The sequence below is a fragment of the Ornithorhynchus anatinus genome, chromosome 3 (genome assembly GCF_004115215.2).
Source record: "Ornithorhynchus anatinus isolate Pmale09 chromosome 3, mOrnAna1.pri.v4, whole genome shotgun sequence".
In the NCBI taxonomy this organism is placed as follows: Eukaryota; Metazoa; Chordata; class Mammalia; order Monotremata; family Ornithorhynchidae; genus Ornithorhynchus; species Ornithorhynchus anatinus.
Genome location: NC_041730.1, coordinates 51,237,655 through 51,258,689, shown reverse-complemented (window position 1 = coordinate 51,258,689; position 21,035 = coordinate 51,237,655). Strand labels below are relative to the sequence as shown.

The following is a 21,035-nucleotide window of genomic DNA, read 5'->3' as shown; positions in this document are numbered from 1 at the left end:
TTTGCTCCACCCTCAACCCCACTGCACTTACATACATATCTTTAAATCATATATTATAAATTATCTTTGCATATTGCTGTCCGTCTCCTCCTCTAGAATGTAAGCTCGTTGTAGGCAGGGCACATGTCTACCAACTCTGTTATATTGTGCTCTCCCAAATGCTTAGTACAGTGCTCTGCACATTAACAGCTTTTATTTTTGCTGCTTTACATAGTTAGCATTAGTTAGTTAGTATCCACAGTTAGTATCCTTAGGTGGCTGGTTCAATTCCGGCTCAGAGGGCTCTTCTTTTTAGAGAAGCAACTTGGCCTAGTACATTCACTCATTCATTCAATAGTATGTATTGAGCGCTTACTATGTGCAGAGCACTGTACTAAGCGCTTGTAATGCACAATTTGTCAACAGAGAGAGACAATCCCTGCCCATTGACAGGCTTACAGTCTAATCGGGGGAGACAGACAGACAAAAACAATAGCAATAAATAGAATCAAGGGGATGTACATCTTATTAACAAAATAAATAGGGTAATAAAAATATATACAAGTGAGCGGAGGAGCACAGTGCTGAGGGGAGGGGAAGGGAGAGGGGAAAGAGGAGAGGGAAAGGAGGGGAAAAGGGGGCTTAGCGGAGGGGAGGTGGCGGGGGAGGGGCGCAGAAAGGCAGCAGAGGGAGCAGAGGGAAAAGGGGAAGCTCAGTCTGGGAAGGCCTCTTGGAGGAGGCTTTGAAGAGGGGAAGATAATTAGTTTGATGGAGGTGAGGAGGGAGGCCATTCCAGGACCGCGGGAGGACGTGGGCCAGGGGTCGATGGCGGGATAGGCGAGAACGGGGGATGGTGAGGAGATGGGTGGCAGAGAAGCGGAGCCTAAGGGGTGGGCAGTAGAAAGAGAGAAGGGAGGAGAGGTAGGAGGGGGCAAGGTGATGGACAGCCTTGAAGCCTAGAGTGAGAAGTTTTTGTTTCGTGCGTAGGTTGATAGGCAACCACTGGAGGTTTTTAAGAAGGGGAGTGTCTTGCCCACATGGCCCCAGGAGTCAGAAGGACCTGGGTTCTAATCATGTGCATCAGTTACCTCACCTGTAAAATGGGGATTAAGATTATGAGCCCCATGTGAGACAGGGACTGTGTCCAACTGAATTACTTTGTATCTACCACAGCGCTTAGAACAGTGCTTGATGCATAGTAAGTGCTTAAAAAAATACCATACTTATTATTATCATCGTTATTATTTATTTATATTTTTAAATGATCGGGAATAGTAGTGGTCAAAAAAAGGTGAGTGTGGGCAGGAATATGTTACTGCGTTAGCTTGGTTATTGATGGTTAGAATGGTGACTTCCCAGCCGATCTCCATGGCTAAACTACTCAGTTAGAGCTCACTTTCCCAACAGCCAAAGGGGTGACAGACAGATAAATGCCTGTTAGTCTAGAATTCACCCAGGCCAAGTTCACAGAGCGCAGCTGGAGAGATCTGTGGGATGGCATGGGACAATGGGGCAATATGGGGGCAATTTATTCAGTTAACTTACCATAGTTAGGTGTTGGTTGCCTTCTAAAGCCAAGAACAAAAGGGCTTTCTAAATGTCATTGAGCATTATTATTCAGAGGGTGCCTCTGGTCATGCAGAAAAAAACTGTTGAATTGTGTTTGGCCCTGCGTTAAGCTCTAAATTTGGGGGACTGACCTCTGAGGAAGTGGGGAGGAGGAGAGGTGTGACTCAGCCCGGTGGTCTTCAAAGGGCATTCCTTAGGGCATAATCCTTGGGGTCCCTTTTAAAGAATAGATCCTCCCCCTCTTTAGAGCTCACCTTGCTCAGAGGGAAGGAAGGAAGGGGCTTTGTCATTTCATTTCAATCAGTCACTCCATCACTCAATATAAACACAGTAGAAAGTGCAGGAAACCCAGTTTACTAATAATAATTGTGGCATTTGTTAATCCCTTATCATGTGGCAAGCATTGGAAGGGTAGATGCAAGATCATCTGATAGGACACGGTCTCTATCCTATTTGGGGAAAGGAGAACAAGTATTTAATCCTCATTTTACAGATGAAGAAATTGAGGCCGGCACAGAGAAGTTAAGTGACTTGCCCGAGATCACAGAGAGGGCAAGTGAGAGAGGCAGGATCAGAACCCAGGTTTCCTGAATCCCAGGCTGTCCTCTTTCCAATAGGCCACATTACTTCTTCTCTCAGGTCTGCCTCTCCATATCACCTCTTTGTCCCTTGGTTTCCTCATCTGCCCTGTGGAGACACAGTGAACTGTGATTTCTTTTACTGCCTCTCTCCCCTCCTAAACTGAGGGCAGGAATCCTGCCTATTAACTCTATTGTACTCTCCCAAGATCCTTGTACAAGTGCTCTGTGGAGAGTAAGTGCTTAGTAAATAATATCGGTTGAGAGGTGAATAATAACTACTGATCCTGGCATTTGTTAAGTGCTTACTATGTGTCAAGCACTATTCGAAGTTCTGGATTAGATAAAAGTTAATCAGGTCAGACACAGTCCCTGCCCTGCATAGGGCTCACAGTGTAAGTAGGAGGGAGAAGACACAATGGACCTCCATTTGAATGATGATGATGATGATGATGACGGTATTTGTTAAGTGCTTACTATGTGCGAAGCATTGTTCAAAGGCTGAAAAAATAGGGAAAGTGACAACTTGAGTCTGGCGACTTAGACCACTTGGCCATCCTGATGCCTATGAACATGGTGTAGTGATAGAGCATGGGCCTGGGAGTCAGAAGGTCACGGGTTCTAATCCTAGCTCTGCCACTTGTCTGCTGTGTAATCCTGGGCAAGTCACTTCACTTCTCTGGGCCTCAGTTACCTCAGCTGTACAATGGGCATTAAAGCCCTCTGTGAGACAGGAATTGGATCCAACCTGATTTACCTTTATCTACCCCAGTGCTTAGAACAGTGCCTGGTCCCAATGTGGGACAGGGACTGTGTCCAACCTGATTAGGTTGTATCAACCCCAATGCTTAGAACAGTGCTTGATAAGCACTTAACAAATACCATCATTATTAGATGAGGAGACTGAGGCACAGAGAAATGAAGTGACTTGCTCAAGGTCACACAGCAGGCAAGTGGCAGAACCAGGAACTCAGGTCCTCTGACTCCCAGGTCCAGGCTCTTTCTCTCAAACCACAAGTTGAGCAAGGGCCCTCTACCTAACCAGGGGAGCTGGGCAAAGGCAACCTATTTTAGGGGCCTTGTCTGACCTGATCTGTGTTCTCCACAACCCGGGCCCTCAAGAATTAATAATAGCAATAACTGTGTTATTTGTTAAATGCTTATTAATAATAATAATAACTGTGGTAATTGTTAAGTGCCAGACACTGTACTGAGTGCTGGGGTAGATACCAGATAATCGCGTCGGATACAGTCCTTGTCCCACATAGGGCTCCCTTCTCGATCCCCAGATGAGTTAACTGAAGCCCAGAGGAAGTGAAATGACTTGTCCAAGGTCACACAGCACACAAGTGGCATAGCCGGGATTAGAATCCTGGTCCTTCTGACTCTCAGGCCCATTTTATTTTCAGTGGGCCACGCTGCTTCTCTTGAGCCTCTGGCAACTCATGAAACCAGGGTCCAGCTTGCCTGATCCTTGAGCCTTTTGAAAATCTGCTGGTGCTGCCCAGCCCAAATTTAAAAGAACTGCGGCCCCTTTAAATAACTGCTGACGTTAGGAGCAACTGGAGGCCATATTTCAATGGCCTTTCTTTGGTTTAGCTTTATCTCTGAGGGAGATACACCCTTAGCCTGGAGGAAGATAGGCTAAAACAAAGAAAAAATAGGGGATCCACATTCATGCCTCTTTCTCCCTCCTCCTTTCTCCTGGCCGAGGGAGAGGGAGGGGAAGGGGAAAGAGACAGGACGGGACAGTGGAGGCAGCTGGAGGTCAAGGAATTCAACCCAAAACCAACTCACAGGCTCCATCCCCATGGACTGGAGACAGCAAAGCTCAAGTGAATGGACACAGAGTCCACAATGCGCCTCCATGTCAACGCCCATGCAGCTGTAGGTGCTGGTGAGCTGCATTCTAGGTTGGCTGCCGCCCTCAGCTGTTCATCGGTCATATTTACTGAGCGCATATTGTGTTCAGAGCACTGTACTAAGCGCTTGGGAGTCCAAAATAACAGAGTTGGTAACATGGTCCCTGCCCACATCGAGCAGCTCTCCTGCATAAGCTCTCTGTGGGCAGGGAATGTGTCTGTTTATTGTTGTATTGTACTCTCCCAAACACTTAGAACAGTGCTCTGTGCACAGTAAGCGCTCAATCAACACGATTGTCTGACTGACTGACTCTCTTCCTAAGGTGCCTGGTTCAGAATATGTCACTATTAGAGGACATTTGGGGAAAATTAGACTTGTCCTGAATGAGGTGAACCAGCATGGTAAAGCAGAAGCCTGGAAGTCAGAGGACTTGGGTTCTCATCCCGGCTCCACCATTTGTCTGCTATGAGACCTTGGGTAAGTAGCTTCACTTCTCCGTGCCTCAGTTTCATCAACTGCAAAATGAGGACTTAAAACCTGTTCTGCCTTCCACTTAGACCGTGAGCCCCATGTGGGAAAGGGACTGTATCCGACCTGATTAACTTGTATCTTCCCCAGCACTTAGAACAGGTCTTCCCACATACTAAGTACTTAATAAATACCATCAAAATAATGATAATAAAAAATAGACTCTAGGCTAGTTCAGGTTCCTTCAGCAGTAAACTGACCAGAAAGTCAGTTTCTAGAGGCCAAGGTGACCTGTGGGGCTTCTAGTCCAACATGGGGATAAAGGCAGAATTGAAACTAAGTTTCTCCCATTTGTATTCTCCTTTATCTTGTCTACACTTTTATTCCTGCTTCTTGAATTAATGCTTCTTGGGATACTTGTAAATCTATTTCTGTTCCATCTCCGTGGAGGGCATTCATTCATTCATTCATTCAATAGTATTTATTGAGCGCTTACTATGTGCAGAGCACTGTACTAAGCGCTTGGAATGAACAAGTCGGCAACAGATAGAGACAGTCCCTGCCATTTGACGGGCTTACAGTCTAATCGGGGGAGACGGACAGACAAGAACAATGGCAATAAACAGCGTCAAGGGGAAGAACATCTCGTAAAAACCGATGGCAACTAAATAGAATCAAGGCGATGTACATTTCATTAACAAAATAAATAGGGTAATGGAAATATATACAGTTGAGCGGACGAGTACAGTGCTGAGGGGATGGGAAGGGAGAGGGGGAGGAGCAGAAGGAAAGGGGGAAAAGAGGGTTTAGCTGCGGAGAGGTGAGGGGGGGTGGTAGAGGGAGTAGAGGGAGAAGAGGAGCTCAGTCTGGGAAGGCCTCTTGGAGGAGGTGAGTTTTAAGTAGGGTTTTGAAGAGGGGAAGAGAATCAGTTTGGCGGAGGTGAGGAGGGAGGGCGTTCCAGGACCGCGGGAGGATGTGGCCCAGGGGTCGACGGCGGGATAGGCGAGACGGGACGAGACCGAGGGCAGAAACCGTGCCGCTTTCTCTTGGTAACTCCATTCAGCTTCTACTGACATCAGTCACACCAACAATCAATCCATATTTATTGAGTGCAGAGCACTGAACTAAGCGCTTGGGAGAGTATGCTATAACAGAGTTTGTAGACTCATTTTCCACCCACAAGGAGCTAAAAGTCTAAATGGGAAGGAGATAGGTATGGAATCCCCATTTTACAGAGGAGGAAACTGAGGGCCGGAAAAATTAAGTGACTTCAGTCAGGTGACAACAGGTAAATACAGAGGGAATTAGAACCCAGGCCTCTAAGAAGTAGCATGACCCAGTGGAAAGCACATGGGCCTGGGAGTCAGAGGATTTCATCTCTCCCGGGATCACCAGCCTCAGCTCCCCCTGCCAGGGTCCCCCGCTTTCACCACCAATCTGGTGGTTCTCCCGGGAAAGACAACTCTGGTTCTGGGACTATGCCGCTTAGGTTTTTGTGCATTTAAAATCATAACTGTGGAATATAAGTGCTTACTACTATACTACTACTAACAATAATGGTATTTGTTAAGCACTTACTATCAACCAATTAATCAATGGCAACTTTTGAGAGCTTACTGTGTGTACTCTGGAGTAGATACAGGATCCTGAGGTAGCACACGGTCCCTGTCCCACACAGAGCTAATTCATTCAATAGTATTTATTGAGCGCTTACTATGTGCAGAGCACTGCAGTAAGCGCTTGGAATGTACAAATCGGTAACAGATAGAGACAGTCCCTGCCCTTGCCCAAAGTCACACAGCTGACAAGTGGCAGAGCCAGCATTCGAACCCATGACCTCTGACCCCCAGGCCTGTGCTCTTGCCACTAGGCTCTGCTGCCTCTGTGGTGGCTCCTCCACTAGCAGCGTGGCTCAGTGGAAAGAGCACGGGCTTTGGAGTCAGAGGTCATGGGTTCGAATGCTGGCTCTGCCACTTGTCAGCTGTGTGACTTTGGGCAAGTCACTTAACTTCTCGATGCCTGTTACCTCATCTGTAAAATTGGGATTAAGACTGTGAGCCCCACGTGGGACAACCTGATTCCCCTGTGTCTACCCCAGTGCTTAGAACAGTGCTTGGCACATAGTAAGCGCTTAACAAATACCAACATCTTTATTATTATTATTAGGTCAGTTGTTCCTCAAGGGAGGGATTGGGTGTTGCTCTTGCTCTGTCCCTTCAGCGGAGCCCAGGGCAGGGGGGCGGCCAGTCCAGGGGCAACCCGACCCCTTGGCGTCCCACGGACTCCACCCTCCACCCCTCAGGTGCCCCTTCCCACAAGTGGTCCATGCAGGTGCCCTCGGACGTCACCGGTGAAGCCGGCGGTTCAGTGGTCCTGCCCTGCACCTTCACCCATCCCCACAAGTCCTACGACGGGCCGCTCATGGCCATCTGGAGGGTGAGGGAGCCCTACGATGGGGCCCCGGTGTTCCAGTGCGTGGCACCTGCTGCCAGTGACCACTGCCGGACCACCGTCAGCTACAAGAGCAAATACAAGCTCCTGGGCAACCCCCGGCACAACGACCTCTCCATCAAAATCGACAACCTGACGTGGAGCGACAGCAACCGCTACTTCTGCCGGGTGGAGTTTGCGGGGGACATCCGTGACCGCTACGAGAGCAGGGTGGGCGTTCGGCTCCACCTGACTGGTAAGACCTCCCCCCCCCATCCTCCCCAGGCTGGGAGACCCTTCGCCAAGGCAGGTCCCTCGCAAGGAGGCAACAGAGACGAGAGAGCACGGTAAACCCCATTTACTGCTCATTTCCATGAGGCCCATCCATCTCCATATCAGTTAGTGAGTCAGTTGACTTTATTTGACTTTATTTTTTGAGCACTTACTGTGCGCAGAGCACTATACTAAGAACTTGGGAAAGCACAATAGAACAGTAGAACAAATGCATTCCCCGTCCACAACGAGTTTACAGTTTGGCAGGGGAGACAGACATTAATATAAATAAATGACAGATAAGCACGTCAGTGCTGCGGGGCCAGGACAGGGGATGAATAAAAGAAGCAAGTCAGGGCAACGCAGAAGAGAATCAAAGAGGAAAGGAGGGCTTAGCCAGGGAAGGCCTCTTGGAGGCCTTAAAGTGGGGGAGAGTAAATGTCCCTCGGATATGAGGAGGGAGGGCGTTTCAGGCCACAGGCAGGAAGTTGGCGAGGGGTTGGAGGAGAAATAGCGTGGCTCAGTGGAAAGAGCACGGGCTTTGGAGTCAGGGCTCATGAGTTCGAATCCCAGCTCTGCCACTTGTCGGCTGTGTGACTGTGGGCAAGTCACTTAACTTCTCTGTGCCTCAGTTCCCTCATCTGTAAAATGGGGATTAAGACTGTGAGCCCCACGTGGGACAACCTGATTCCCCTATGTCTACCCCAGCGCTTAGAACAGTGCTCGGCACATAGTAAGCGCTTAACAAATACCAACATTATTATTATTATTATTATTAGAAATAGACAAGATCGAGGTATAGTGACAAGATTGGCATTAGAGGAGTGAAGTGTGTGGGCTGGGTTGTAGTAGGAGAGTAGGGAGGTGAGATAGGAGGAGGCAAGGTGATTGACTGCTTTAAAGCTGATGGTGAGGTGTTTCCATTTGAAGCAGAAGTGAATGGACAACCACTGGAGGATCTTGAGGAAAGGGGAAACGTGGCCTAAATATTTTGGTAGAAAAATGATCCTGGCAGCAGAGTGAAATATATATTGGTGAGAGGAGAGGCAGGAGGGAGGAAGGTCAGCAAGGAGGCTAATGCAGAAATCAAGTCGGGATAGGATAAGTGCATCATGGAGGTCACTCCTCACACTCCACTTTAAGGCACTCGATCAGCTCTCTCTCCCACTACTGCCCGGTAGCCCACACGTCACTCATCTAACACCAGCCTGCTTTCTGTTCCCTGCTCTCACCTCACTCGCCGCTGACCCTTTAATCTCATCCTCCCTTCTGCCTGAAAACTCCCTTTCCCTTCACAACTGACAGGCCACCATTCACCCCGCCTTCAAAGCCCCGCAAAAATCACATCTCCTTCAGGAAATCTTCCAATTAAACGACAGTACTGAGCACTTACTGTGTGCAGGGCGTGGGAGTCAGAGGATCTGAGTTCTAATTCCAGTTCCACCAATTGTCAGCTCTGTGACCATGGCCAAGTCACTTAACATCTTTGGGCTTCGGTTTCCTTGAGTACAAAATGGGGATTCAGAATTTGTTCTCCCTCCTACTTACACTGTGAAACCCATGTGGGAAAGGAACTGGGTCTGACCTGATTTCCTTATAAATAGCCCAGTGCTTGGCATACATTGCATTGTACCTTCCAAGAACATAATAGTGATATTTAAGTGCTTGGCATACAGAAAGCACTTAAATAGCTCTATTATTAGTAATAGTATTATGTGCTTGGAAAGTACAATACAATGGAATTGTGGATGGTCCCTGCCCTCAAGGAATTTACAATCTAGTGACTAATCTCTCCTCTCCCCACCTTATTTTTCCTCCCTACTGTCACTCATATTCTTAAATCCACACTCCCTAAACTCTTACTCACCCCTTCCCAAACTGTTCACTGCACTTCCGGCCGTATCCCTGTATCTCCCTACCTCTAATTGATTTTAATGTCTGCCTCCCTCATTAGAAGCTCCCTGAGATCAAGGGCCATGTCCACTCCTCTATTGCATTCCCCCAAAAGCTTACTCTAGTGTTCTGCACAGACTGTGTGCTCACTAAATACCCCTGATCGATTGATTAGTCCTGGAGTTGGGCAAACCTTTTCCCCTGCCCCACCATGTTGGGCACTGTGGGTCAGTCCAAGTCCCTTCAGTGGGAATCCCAAGAGGAGCAGCCCCGTTCGGTGGAATATAATAGAGTGGGAACAGCCCACAAGGGACAGCAACCTGGTAGAAATCCCCTCTCATCTTGTGCTTGAATGCCGTTTGTGATGTCTGCTGGATGATCTGAGGAACATCCATCCCAGGACCGTGCGGCAGGAGCTGTGGAAATTCAAAACTGCCGTGGGATGAGGGGAGAAGCAAGGGAGAAGCGGTTGCTCGGATTTGGCCATTTGAAGGGAACTCTGTCGTCCCCATCAAAATCCCAAAGGATTTTCCTGCCCATGTCCCCGGAGAGAGATGCTGACCCAATCCATGGGGAGAGGGAGGGAGGAGAAGATGGCGGAAGTTACAGGAGCTGAGCAAGGACACGGAAAGGGAGGCAGCCAATGATGGCACTAAAAAGTTCCCGACAACTCTTCGCCGACTGCCATCTTTGCACAGACCAGGAGCTATACTATTTTATGTAACGTTCATATTATAAAGTAAGGGTGTCCCAAAGACACATATGATGAGGTGCTTGGCGGAAAGTCATGGGACTTATCTATCTTTATCTCTATATATGATAGGACATATATAATAATAATGATGGTATTTGTTAAGCGGTTACTACACATCAAGCACTCTTCTAAGCCCTGGGGTAGATACAAGCTAATCAGGTTGGACATAGTCCCTGTCCTACAAGGGACTCTAAGTCTTAATCCCCATTTTACAGATGAGGTAACTGAGGCACAGAGAGGTTAGGTAACTTGCAGGTGCTTCATAGCCACAGTTGTTGCTGCCTGTGGGGATGAGATAGGGAAGGGGATGCGAAAGGAAGGCTATGGAAAAGAGGGGGGAAGATGGAGAGGAGGAGAGGAAGGAAAGATGGAAAGAGAGATGGGGGAAAAGAGGAGGGGCAAGAAGGCAAGAGAAGGCAAAGGAAGGGGAAAAGAAAGGAGGGGAAAAGGCCTAGGAGTCAGAAGGACCTGGGTTCTAGTCCCAGCTCCAGCACTTATCTGCTGTGTGACCCTGGGCAAGTCACTTCACTTCTCTGTGCCGCAGTTCCATCATCCATAAAATGGAGATTAAGACTGGGAATGCCAGCACTTAGAAAAATGACTGGCACATAGTAAGCGCTTAACATATACCACAGTTATTATTATTAATTAATGTTGGTATTTGTTATGCGCTTACTATGTGCCGAGCACTGTTCTAAGCGCTGGGGTAGACACAAGGGAATCAGGTTGTCCCACGTGGGGCTCACAGTCTTAATCCCCATTTTACAGATGAGGTAACTGAGGCACAGAGAAGTTAAGTGACTTGCCCAGAGTCACACAGCTGACAAGTGGCAGAGCTGGGATTTGAACTCATGACCTCTGACTCCAAAGCCCGTGCTCTTTCCACTGAGCCACGCTGCTTCTCTAGAGAGAGGCCGCAGCACAGACCTGCACTGGTGGTGGACCCCAGCCCCCAACCCCCATAGCCTTGGGGCCCTAAGAGAGAGAGCTGCATTTAGAGAGAAATGTGGTTGGTTGCCAAACCTGGGTTAGACTAATCTGGAAAAATGCCTGTAAACTCCTTATGTCTATCAACTCTCTCCCAAGCACTTAATATAGTGCTCTGCACACAGTAAGTGCTCAGTAAATTCCATTGATTATTTTACATGGTACTTGTTAAACTTTTACTATGTGCTAGGCACTGTACTAAACACTGGGGTAATAATAATAATAATAATAATGGCATTTGTTAAGCGCTCACTATGTGCAAAGCACTGTTCAAAGTGCTGCGGAGGATTCAAGGTGATCAGGTTGTCCCACGTGGGGCTCACAGTCTTAATCCTCATTCTACAGATAGGGTAACTGAGGCACAGAGAAGTTAAGTGACTTGTCCAAAGTCACACAGCTGACGAGTGGCAGAGCCGGGTTTTGAACCCATGACCGCTGACTCCCAAACCCGTGGTCTTTCCATTGACCCACGCTGCTTCACATGTAGATACTGAGCCACGCTGCTTCTCTTGCTTCTCGGGTGGATACAAGCTAATCAGGTTGGACACACGGTCCATGTGCCACATGAGGCTCAAAGTCTTAGTCTGGGGAGCGAACGTGTCTACTGACTCTGTGGTACTCTCCCAAGCTCTCACTACAATGTTCTGCACACAGAAGGTGTTCAATAAAAACAATTGATTGATCGATGGATTAATCTCCATTTTACAGATGAGGTAACTGAGGCCCAGAGAAGTGAAGTGATCTACCCAAGGTCACACAGCAGAGAAGTGGCAGAGCCGGAATTAGAACTCAGGTGGTCTGACTCCCAGGCCCGGGCTCTTTCCACTAGGCCACGCTGCTTTCCGAGCTCTTGATTAAATGGCTGGCTGGGCCTTCAGTGGGCATAACAGCCCAGGGCGCCAGGCACATTTCTTTAGGGACAGGGTCCTGGGCAGAGAGCTGGTTGGAGGGGCTTCAAAGGGGGCTGGGCCCCCTTCCCAGCTGCATGGCCTCATGCAGCAAATAAACCTGACAGCAACACTGTGAGCCAGCCCACGTCCCCCCATCCACATGGGCTTCCCAACCCAGCCCGACTTCCCCTCCTGCCGCCCCTCACATCTGTTTCTCCTCTCCCTCCCATGTCCAAGCCTTGGCCCACACCCCCGGCCTCCTGCTCACCCTGCCCTCTCCCTCTCCCCAGTGAGGCCCACCGCTTCCAGGAAGCTTTCCGGAACAACTCCAGCCTAATCCAAACTTCACCCATCCCTGTCATCCCAGCCTCATACGGTCTCTCTAAAGACAGGGACCGGATAACAACTGAGGTATTTGCTCAGTGCTAACTCAGGCGCTAAGCACTGTGCTCAGAGCTGGGGGTAGATGAGACACAATCCCTTGTGGATAGACCTTGGGCCTGGAAGTCAGAAGGACCGGGTTCTAATCCCAGCTCCTCCACTTATTTGCTGTGTGACCTTGGGCAAGTCACCACTTCTCTGTGCCTCAGTTATCTCATCTGTAAAATGGGGATTAAGACTGTGAGCCCTATGCAGGACAGGGACTGTGTCTGACCTGATTAGCTTGTAGAGAAGCAGCATGGCTCAGTGGAAAGAGCCTGGGCTTGGGAGTCAGCGGTCATGGGTTCAAATCCAGGCTCTGCCTCTTTCATTCATTCGTTCAATAGTATTTATTGAGCGCTTACTATGTGCAGAGCACTGTACTAAGTGCTTGGGATGAACAAGTCGGCAACAGATAGAGACAGTCCCTGCCGTTTGACGGGCTTACAGTCTAATCGGGGGAGACGGACAGACAAGAACAATGGCAATAATGTCAGCTGTGTGACTGTGGGCAAGTCACTTAACTTCTCTGTGCCTCAGTTACCTCATCTGTAAAATGGGGATTAACTGTGAGCCTCACATGGGGCAACCTGATTGCCCTGTATCTACCCCAGCGCTTAGAACAGTGCTCTGCACATAGTAAGCGCTTAACAAATACCAACATTATTATCATTATTATTATCTACCCCAGCACATAGAACAATGCTTGGCTAATAGTAAGCACTTAACAAATACTATTATCGTTATTATCAGTCCTGTAAAGTTGACCCATGTGGCTAGCCCAGTGCTCTGCTCCCAATCAACTAATCAATCATATTTATTGGGCATTTACTGTGTGCAGAGCACTATACTAAGCATTTGGGGGAGTTCAAAACAACAATATAACAGACACAGTCCCTGCCCACCATGAACTTACAGTCTAAAGGAGGAGACAGACATTAGTATAAATAAATGAATTACGAATATGTACATAAGTGCTGTGGGGCTGGGGGGGAGGTGAATAAAAGGATCAAGTCAGGGTGCAGCAAGGAGTGGGAGAAAGGGAAAAGAGGGCTTAGTCAGGGAAGGCCTCTTGGAGGAGATACACTTTCAAAAAGGCTTTGAAGGTGGGGAGAGTGATTTGTAAATCGTCACTCGGATATGAGGAGGGGGGATGTTCCAGGCCAGAGGAGCAAGAGGTAGCTGTGAGACAGACGAGATCGAGGTACAGTGAGAAGGTTAGCATCAGTGGAGCGAAGTGTGCGGGCTGAGTTGGAGTAGGAGAGTAGCGAGGTGAGGTTGAGGGTGGGGGGCAAGGTGATTGAGTGCTTTAAAACTGATGGTGAGGAGTTTCTGTTTGATACGGAGGAGGATGGGCAACCACTGGAGGATCTTGAGGAGTGGGGAAACACAGACTGAACATTTTTGTAGAAAAATGATCCGGGCAGCAGAGTGAAGTCTGGACTGGAGCGGGGAGAGCCAGGAAGCAAGGAGGTCAGCAAGGAGGCTGCTCTGAGTAATCACGGTGGCGGGGTAGGATAAGTGCTCCACGAGGGAGGTCGATTGACCTCCACTGGTCTCTGTGGGGGCCCGGTGCCACCCTGAGGCTGAGCCCTAACGTCTGCTCCCTCTGACCCTCCTGGCTCCCCCAGCCTCGCCCAGGATCGTCCACATCACTGTGCGTGCCTCTCAGGACCAGGCCTTCAGCGCGCTGTGCACGGCCGAGGGGGAGCCCCCGCCCTCCCTCACCTGGAGTGGGCCCGCCGCCGCCAACGGCACCGCCGCATCCAACCAGGAGCACCAGGTCACCAAGGAGTTGCACGGCCTGGCCCAGGACGGCCGCTATACCTGCACGGCCACCAACCCCTACGGCCGGGCCGAGGGGAGCGTCTACTTCTACAGATTCAGAGCCGGGGCCGGCGGCTCCTTCCTGCTCCCCGGGCTCCTGTCCTCCCTGGGGGCCAAGCTCAGCCTGTTGGTGGCCATCTTGGGGGCCATCGCCTTCCGGGGCAGAGGTGGGTGCCGCCACTTAGCCTTTTCCATTTTAAGCCAGAATTTCACCCCTGGAGGGTGAGGAGAAGAGAAGGGGGCGGTGGGGAAGGGTGGCCTAGTGGAAAGGGCACGGACCTGGGAGTCAGAGGACCTGGGTTCTAATGCAGGCTCTGACACGTCTGCTGTGTGACCTTGGCCAAGTCACTTCACTTCTCTGGGCCTCAGTTTCCTCAACTATAAAATGGAGATTCAACACCCGGTCTCCCTGCTACTTAGACTGAGCGCCCCATTTGGGGCCCGATAATCTTGTAACTTTTGGATATTTCACATTCGTCCCACCTCCAACTCCACAGCACTTAGGTAGATATCTTTAAAATATTTTAAAATTGCTAATTTAGTCATATTAGTGTCTGTCTCCCCCGCTAGACTGTAAGCTCATTATGGACAGGAAACGTGTCTGCTAATTCTCTTGCATTATACTATCCCATAGTGCTCTGCCCATAATAATACCATTGATTGATTGATAGTAGCTACCCCAGCTCTGCTCCCGGAAGGTAGTCGATAAAGACACAGTGATCATGACGATCTGACGAGTCAAGAACAGTGTGTGACACCAAAATAAGTGCTCGAATATTATTGCTATTATTATTATGATTATTTTACTTTTCCAAGGGAAAAAACACGGGCCCACAGGTCAAGGTCACAAAGCAGACCCCCACCATGGCCAACAAGCGTTTGTGAATCAGAAATTCCAGTTCCGTGCAGTTCCTCACAGAAAATTGTTCTTTTCTCTTCAAAGCATCCCTGGGCAGAGAGGAATCTTAGAAGTCATCTAGTCCATCCCCCTGCTTCCAGGCAGAACCACTACAAACCCCATTCCAATCAGCTGAGAGTCTCTCCTAGTTCTAGAAAGTTCTCCTGGGAAGAAGATTCCCACAGTGTCATTGATCCACCCATCCCAGAGTCAAACTGCCTTCTCTTTTTTTTTAATGGTATCTGTTAAGCGTTTATCATGTGCCAGGCTCTGAACTATGTACTGGGGCAGGTACAAGCTAAGCAGGTTGGACCAAGTCTGTCCCTTGTGGTGTTCAGAGACTTTATCCCCATTTTACAGATGGGGTAACTGAGGTACAGAAAGGTAAAGTGCCTTGCCCAAGGTCACGCAGCAGACAAGTGGATTAGCTGGGATTAGAACTCAGGTCCTTTGACTCCCAGGTCCCTCTTCTTTCCAGTAGGCCACGCTGTCAGGGAATTTTTTTTTCCTGTCTAACATAAAGCCCTCCTGCTGTAGTTCAAGCCCACGTCGAGTTCCCCATTTTAGGCTTCCCTTCGCAATCTCACTTTTCAAAGGACCAATTCATCTTCGGAACTCTGAAATGAAGATAACAATGTCCTTGTGTTTTGGTGCCTCTCGTGTCCCGGAACTTCCAGGTGCCATACAGACAAAATCTCATTCATGTGTAGCCTCGGAGCAGGGGATGGGGTCGGGCCACGTCCCGGGGCAGGGGAACGGGCACATGGAGTTCGTGGGGATTTCACCTCGGGGACAAACAGTTCTGGGTGATTGGCGAAGACTGGCTCGCCTTGGCCAAAGATGAGCTCAAATTCTCTCTCCGTGTGTAAAACCACATTCGCTTGACATTCTGGGAATCTGAAGGATCACCTCAGAATGAGAGGGAAGGATGTTGAGTGATGCGGTCCTTGCCTGTCTCACCAGCATCATCGCCAACTCTTTATAGAGGGGCAAGAGCACTGTGCTAGGCAGAGGGAGCAGAGAGGGAGCACTACGCTCGGTAGTTAGAGAGTGAGTGCTGTGCTGGGTAGAAAGAGTGGGCCCTGGGCTAGGTAGAGAGTGAGCCCTGGGCTATGTAGATAACGCTAGGTAGTGAGTGAGCACTGTGATAGGTAGAGAGAAAGCACAAAGCCTGGGCTAAGTAGAGTGAGCCCTGGGTTAGGTAAAGAGAGAGCACTGTAGTTGGTAGAGGGAGAGCACGGTGGTGGGTTGAGAGAGAGCACTGGGCTAGAGAGACAAGGCACCAGACTTCACACTGACCTCAGAGGGGAATGCAAAAGCTTTGGAGCAAGTGGGGGTGTTCAAGGGACCCTACATGGATGGCATCAAATCAGTGGAAAATGGTACCCGTACCAACACCACATTAGACTACATCCCCAAGAAATGCCTGGGATCATTATTATTATTATTCATTCATTCAATAGTATTTATTGAGCACTTACTATGTGCAGAGCACTGTACTAAGCACTTGGAATGTACAAATCAGTAACAGATAGAGACAGTCCCTGCCCTTTGACGGGCTTACATCATTATTACGGCATTTGTTAAGCACTTACTACATGCCAGGCACTGTTCTAAACCCTGGGGTAGACACAAGCTAATCGGAATGGACCCAGTCCCTGTCCCACGTAGGGCTCACTATCTAAATCCCCATTTTACAGATGAGGGAACTGAGGCCCAGAGAAGTGAAGTGACTTGCCCAAGGTCACACAGCAGACAAGTGGCAGAGTCAGGATTAGGACTCACGACCTTCTGAATCCCACGTTGGTGCTCTATCCACTAGGCCATGCTGCTTCTCACAGGCCACTCTGTCACCTGGGCCTCCTTGGACAGAATTCGGACAATGTCAAGTAGCCACCCCAAGAGCCGGTTGAGACTCTTGGTCCGGGGGGACTCTGAGTCCAGATAGAGAGTGTGAGCGTGGGTGTGAACTGCTGGGGTTGCCCGTCCTTCCTTTTGCCCAGTGGATAATTGGAGTCAAGCTTTCCCTTCCTAAAACAGTGACTCCTCCCTCCCCACCTCAGTACAGAAGAAGCAGAGTGTCTCTTCACAGACATTTCAAAGGGACCCTGGAGGCCGCAGGGCCCAGCCCACTCCACCCAGCCTACCCCTCCTCGCCCAGCCCAGCCCCATCCAGACTCACCCATCCCCACCCACCATGGGCAGCCCTAGAGCGAGACACGCAAGGGCCATTTGGGCTTTCTCAGAACAGGGCAGGCTCCGTCCTGGGCCCTCCCCCACCCTAACACTGGATTCTGCAGGAACGCACCCCCAAGTAGCTCCGAAGTAGCTCCGTTCCCATCCAATTCCCCTTCAGTGATGAAAAGAGAAGCAGTGTTGCCTAATGGATAGGGCATAGGCCTGGGAGTCGGGAAGACCTGGGTTCTAATCCCAGCTCCGGCACTTGTCTGCTGTGTGATTTGGGGCATGTTGCTTCACTTCTCTGTGCCCTCATCTGTAAAATGGGAATGGAGACTGTGAGCTCCATGTGGGACAGGGACTGTGTCCAACTCAACTACCTTGTATCTACCCCAGCACTTAGTACAGCGCCTGGCACTTAGTAAGCACTTTACACCATTATTATTTTTATTGTCACTTAACTTTTCTGGGCCTCAGTTCCCTCATCTGTAAAATGGGGATTGGGACTGTGAGCCCCATGTGGGACAGGGACTCTGTCCAACCCAACTATCTTGTATCTACCCCAGCACTTAGTACAGTGCCTATAACACCACAATTATTATTATTATAATGATGTCACAACTTTTCTGGGTCTCAGCTCCCTCATCTGTAAAATGGGGGTGGGCCCCAGGTGGGATCGTGTCCAACTCTCTTAACTGGTATTTACCCCAGAGCTTAGTACAGTGTCTGGCGCAAAGTAAGCACTTAACAAATATCATTTGAAAAACCAGAAAACCCTCCACTTATCCAGGGGAGACTGCGAGGTTGATATCCTACCGAAATGGCCAGGCACCGAATGCCACCATGAGAAGGGTTAGCTGTGGTCAGGGTGGGGTGAAGCTGGGAACGACCCGACCCAGGTCCCGGGGCCGAGCTAGAGGCCATATCCGCCCACCGGTCTTCACCTCTGACTCTCTGAGGAGTGGTTCCCACCCCCCCCCCCCCCGGGGAGTGGTCCCCCCTTTTGCCCGGGCAGTAACCATTGGCTCTTTTTCCTCTCCCTCTTCCCACAGGATGCTCAGCAGCTCAGGCTCCCGCATCTAGGTGAGCAGCACTCCTCTCCGCCCGGGGTTCGGCCTGTGTCCCTTCTTCCTCCTGATTTTCCGTCCACTTTTGCCCTGAGCTTCCCTCCCTGGGATCGCCAAGCTGCCATTTTCCCCATGATTCTGTGGGGAGAGTTAGTAGTAATAGGAATAATAATAATATTTATTAAGCACCTATGTGCAAAGCATTGTTTTAAGCACTTGGGAAAGAAATAGTGATTGAGAGAGACATGGTCCTGGCCTCAAGAGAGAAGGCTGGAACACAATAATAGGAGCAATTATTACTATTATTACGGGACATGTAAAGCATTTACTACATGCCAAGCCCTGTTCTAAGCGCTAGAGTAGATACAGCTTGATCAGGTTAGGCACAGTCCCTGTCCCTCATGGAGTTCACACTGTTATCCCCATTTTTCAGATGAGGTAATTGAGGCACAGAGAAGTTAAGTGACTTGCCCAAGGTTATGAATCTACCTCTCTAGACTATAAACTCCTTGTGATCAGGGGTCTTGTCTATACACTCTATTGTATCCTACACTGTGTCCAACCCGATTACCTTGTATCTATTCCAGTGCTGAGAACAGTGACTGGCACATAGTAAGCATTTGACAAATACCGATATTATTATTATTATGATTATTCTCCCATGCACTCAGCACAGTGCTCTGCACACAGTAAGCACTCAGTAAATGCCACTGATTGATTGACTGCAAATGGGGATCAATAAGAGAGTGGGCCCTTCATCCTCTCTCTTCCTCTTCCTCAGGCACTCTCCGTTCACTCCCTGGCTGGGGCTTTAGTTCAGTTTACTGGACACCCAAACGGTGAGAACACTGTACTAAGCCTGGAAAAGTCCACATCCAAGCATAGCCCCTGCCCTCAAGGAGCTGAGAACCTTGTAGGGAAGACAAGGCAGGAACAAACGTGAATCGGTGGAACGTTGTCCATGTAAAGTCAGGGGACAACAGGAGAATTGAGGGGAAGAAGGATCCAGGGGAGGGGTGAGGCATGCCCCAAGCCCACGGTTTTCAAACCCCACCCTTCCCCACCCACTCCAACCAGGTGCGGGACTCCCATCTGCTAAATCTCAGGCGGCTGGAGGCCTGGCAGAGCTTCTCAAGAGCTCTCCGCCTCAGGCCCCAGCGGTGGCCTCGCAGGCCCCGAGAGAGGCAAGAAGCCAGGAAAGCTTAGCTCAGATAGGCGCCCAGATGCGGACCTAATCAACCTTTTTCTGTCGACAGGTCTCAGGCCCAGGAGTCGACATATGAAAACTTCGAACGCAGGAACAACCGGGGCAACCAGCCTGCAGTGTCAGAATAGCGTCGGCATTCCCCCATCCTCGGAGGGTCCCCTTCCACCATGCTGGAGGAGGTCAGGGGTTCTCGATCCCACAGGCTCTTCAGAACCTGGCAACCGGACAGTTTGCGGCAGATCCTGGAGGGTGGCAGGCTGTGGTACATTGGTTTCCCGGCTCTGCCATCTGTCTGCCTGCTGGGTGACTTTGGACAAATCACGTAACTTCTCTGTTTCTCGGTTTCCTCAACTGTAAAATGGGGATTCGATACTTGTTCTCCCTCCTACTTAGACTGTGAGACTCATGTGGACCTGATGAACTGGTATCTATCCCAGCGCTTGGGACAGTGCTGGGCACACAGTACCCTTAAAAAAACCACCACAATTATGCTGACAAATTACATATTCGCCTTTAATGAGGCCAGTGTGGTCTGATGAATGGTTCCATGAAAGGTGGTCCTGAGTTCTTCTCCTGGCTCGGCCACTGGTTCACTGTGCCACCTCCAGACTGTGAAGCTCGTTGTGGGCAGGGAATGTGTCTGTTATATTGTCACATTGCACTCTGTCAAGCGCTTAATACAGTGCTCTGCACATAGCAAGCACTCAATAAATACAATCGGCTGAATGACTGAGTGGTAAAGTCAGTTAGCTTCTCTGTGCCTTAAGCAACCCTAAGTGTAAAATGAGGTGCCTAATTCCTGCCCGGCCTCGCTTCAAAGGAGTGGGAGAGGACAAATGAGATAATAGGTGCTCTATGAAAATTCAAACTATTATTACTAGGGCATAATTCTTCCTCCAGCACCCCGACTCAATCTCACAGCCCCCAGACAATCCAGTACTTCATTGCGACCAGCAAATCCCACACCTTCATTTTTATATGCTCCAGAGTGCCTCAAGGAGACGCTGAAGAATTTTTCCTAAGAACCCCCTCTTCTGCTCCACCTTAAACATTGTGGGGTGCAGACTTTCAATCGGATGGCGAGAAGGCTGTCGTCCCTGAGGGAACCCAAGTCCTTCAGACTCCCAGGGCCGTGATCTAACCACTAGACCATGCTGTTTCTCAAATTGGTGGATACGGAGGGCACGGTGCCCGGCGAGCCAGGACGGCCAGCTAGGACGGCCAGCCCGAAAGGGGTCCAATTGGGAAGTGCCACCTACAGCAACATTGCCCACCCCGTTTCCCCACTAGCCTGGAGACGGCATGGCAGCAGCGGACCCTAGGAGCCTGAACGCTTGACTCAGCGAGGTGAATCAGTCAGGACCTAGGATCAGCTGACAGTTGTTGCCAACTTGGTGCAGGGAGGGAGGGGAATCTGCCCACCCTGTACAGCAAGGGGTAGGAGGCGGGGCTACTCTAAGGTTCTCTGAGATGGAGCCAGGGTGCCCAGAGGAAGTGGGTGGGCTTCTATGACTCCTGGTGTGGAGCAGGTGGGGTTGAATGGGCAAGCAGCATGGCATAGTGGATAGAGCATAGGCCTTGGAGTCAGAAGCTCATGCATTCTAATCCTGGACCTGCCACTTGTCTGCTGGGTGGCCTTGGGCAAGACACTTCACTTCTCTGGACCTCAGTTCCCTCATCTGTAAAATGGAGATTAAGACTGTGAGCTAGGGACTGAGCCTAACCCGATTTGCTTGTATCCACCCCAGCGCTTA

At 49.7% G+C, this 21,035-nt stretch overlaps 1 protein-coding gene across 1 annotated transcript in view; it reads left to right on the top strand.

The window, feature by feature from the left end:
- The window catches only part of SIGLEC15 (sialic acid binding Ig like lectin 15), a 48,064-nt gene extending 28,441 nt beyond the window's left edge, over positions 1–19,623 (top strand). The window contains exons 2-5 of the mRNA XM_029060983.2: positions 6,760–7,143; positions 13,736–14,098; positions 18,060–18,090; positions 19,331–19,623. Coding sequence (XP_028916816.1) covers positions 6,760–7,143; positions 13,736–14,098; positions 18,060–18,090; positions 19,331–19,409 — 857 coding nt within the window. The 3' untranslated portion in view covers positions 19,410–19,623. The remainder of the gene's footprint in view (positions 1–6,759; positions 7,144–13,735; positions 14,099–18,059; positions 18,091–19,330) is intronic.
- The last annotated feature ends 1,412 nt before the right edge of the window (positions 19,624–21,035 follow it).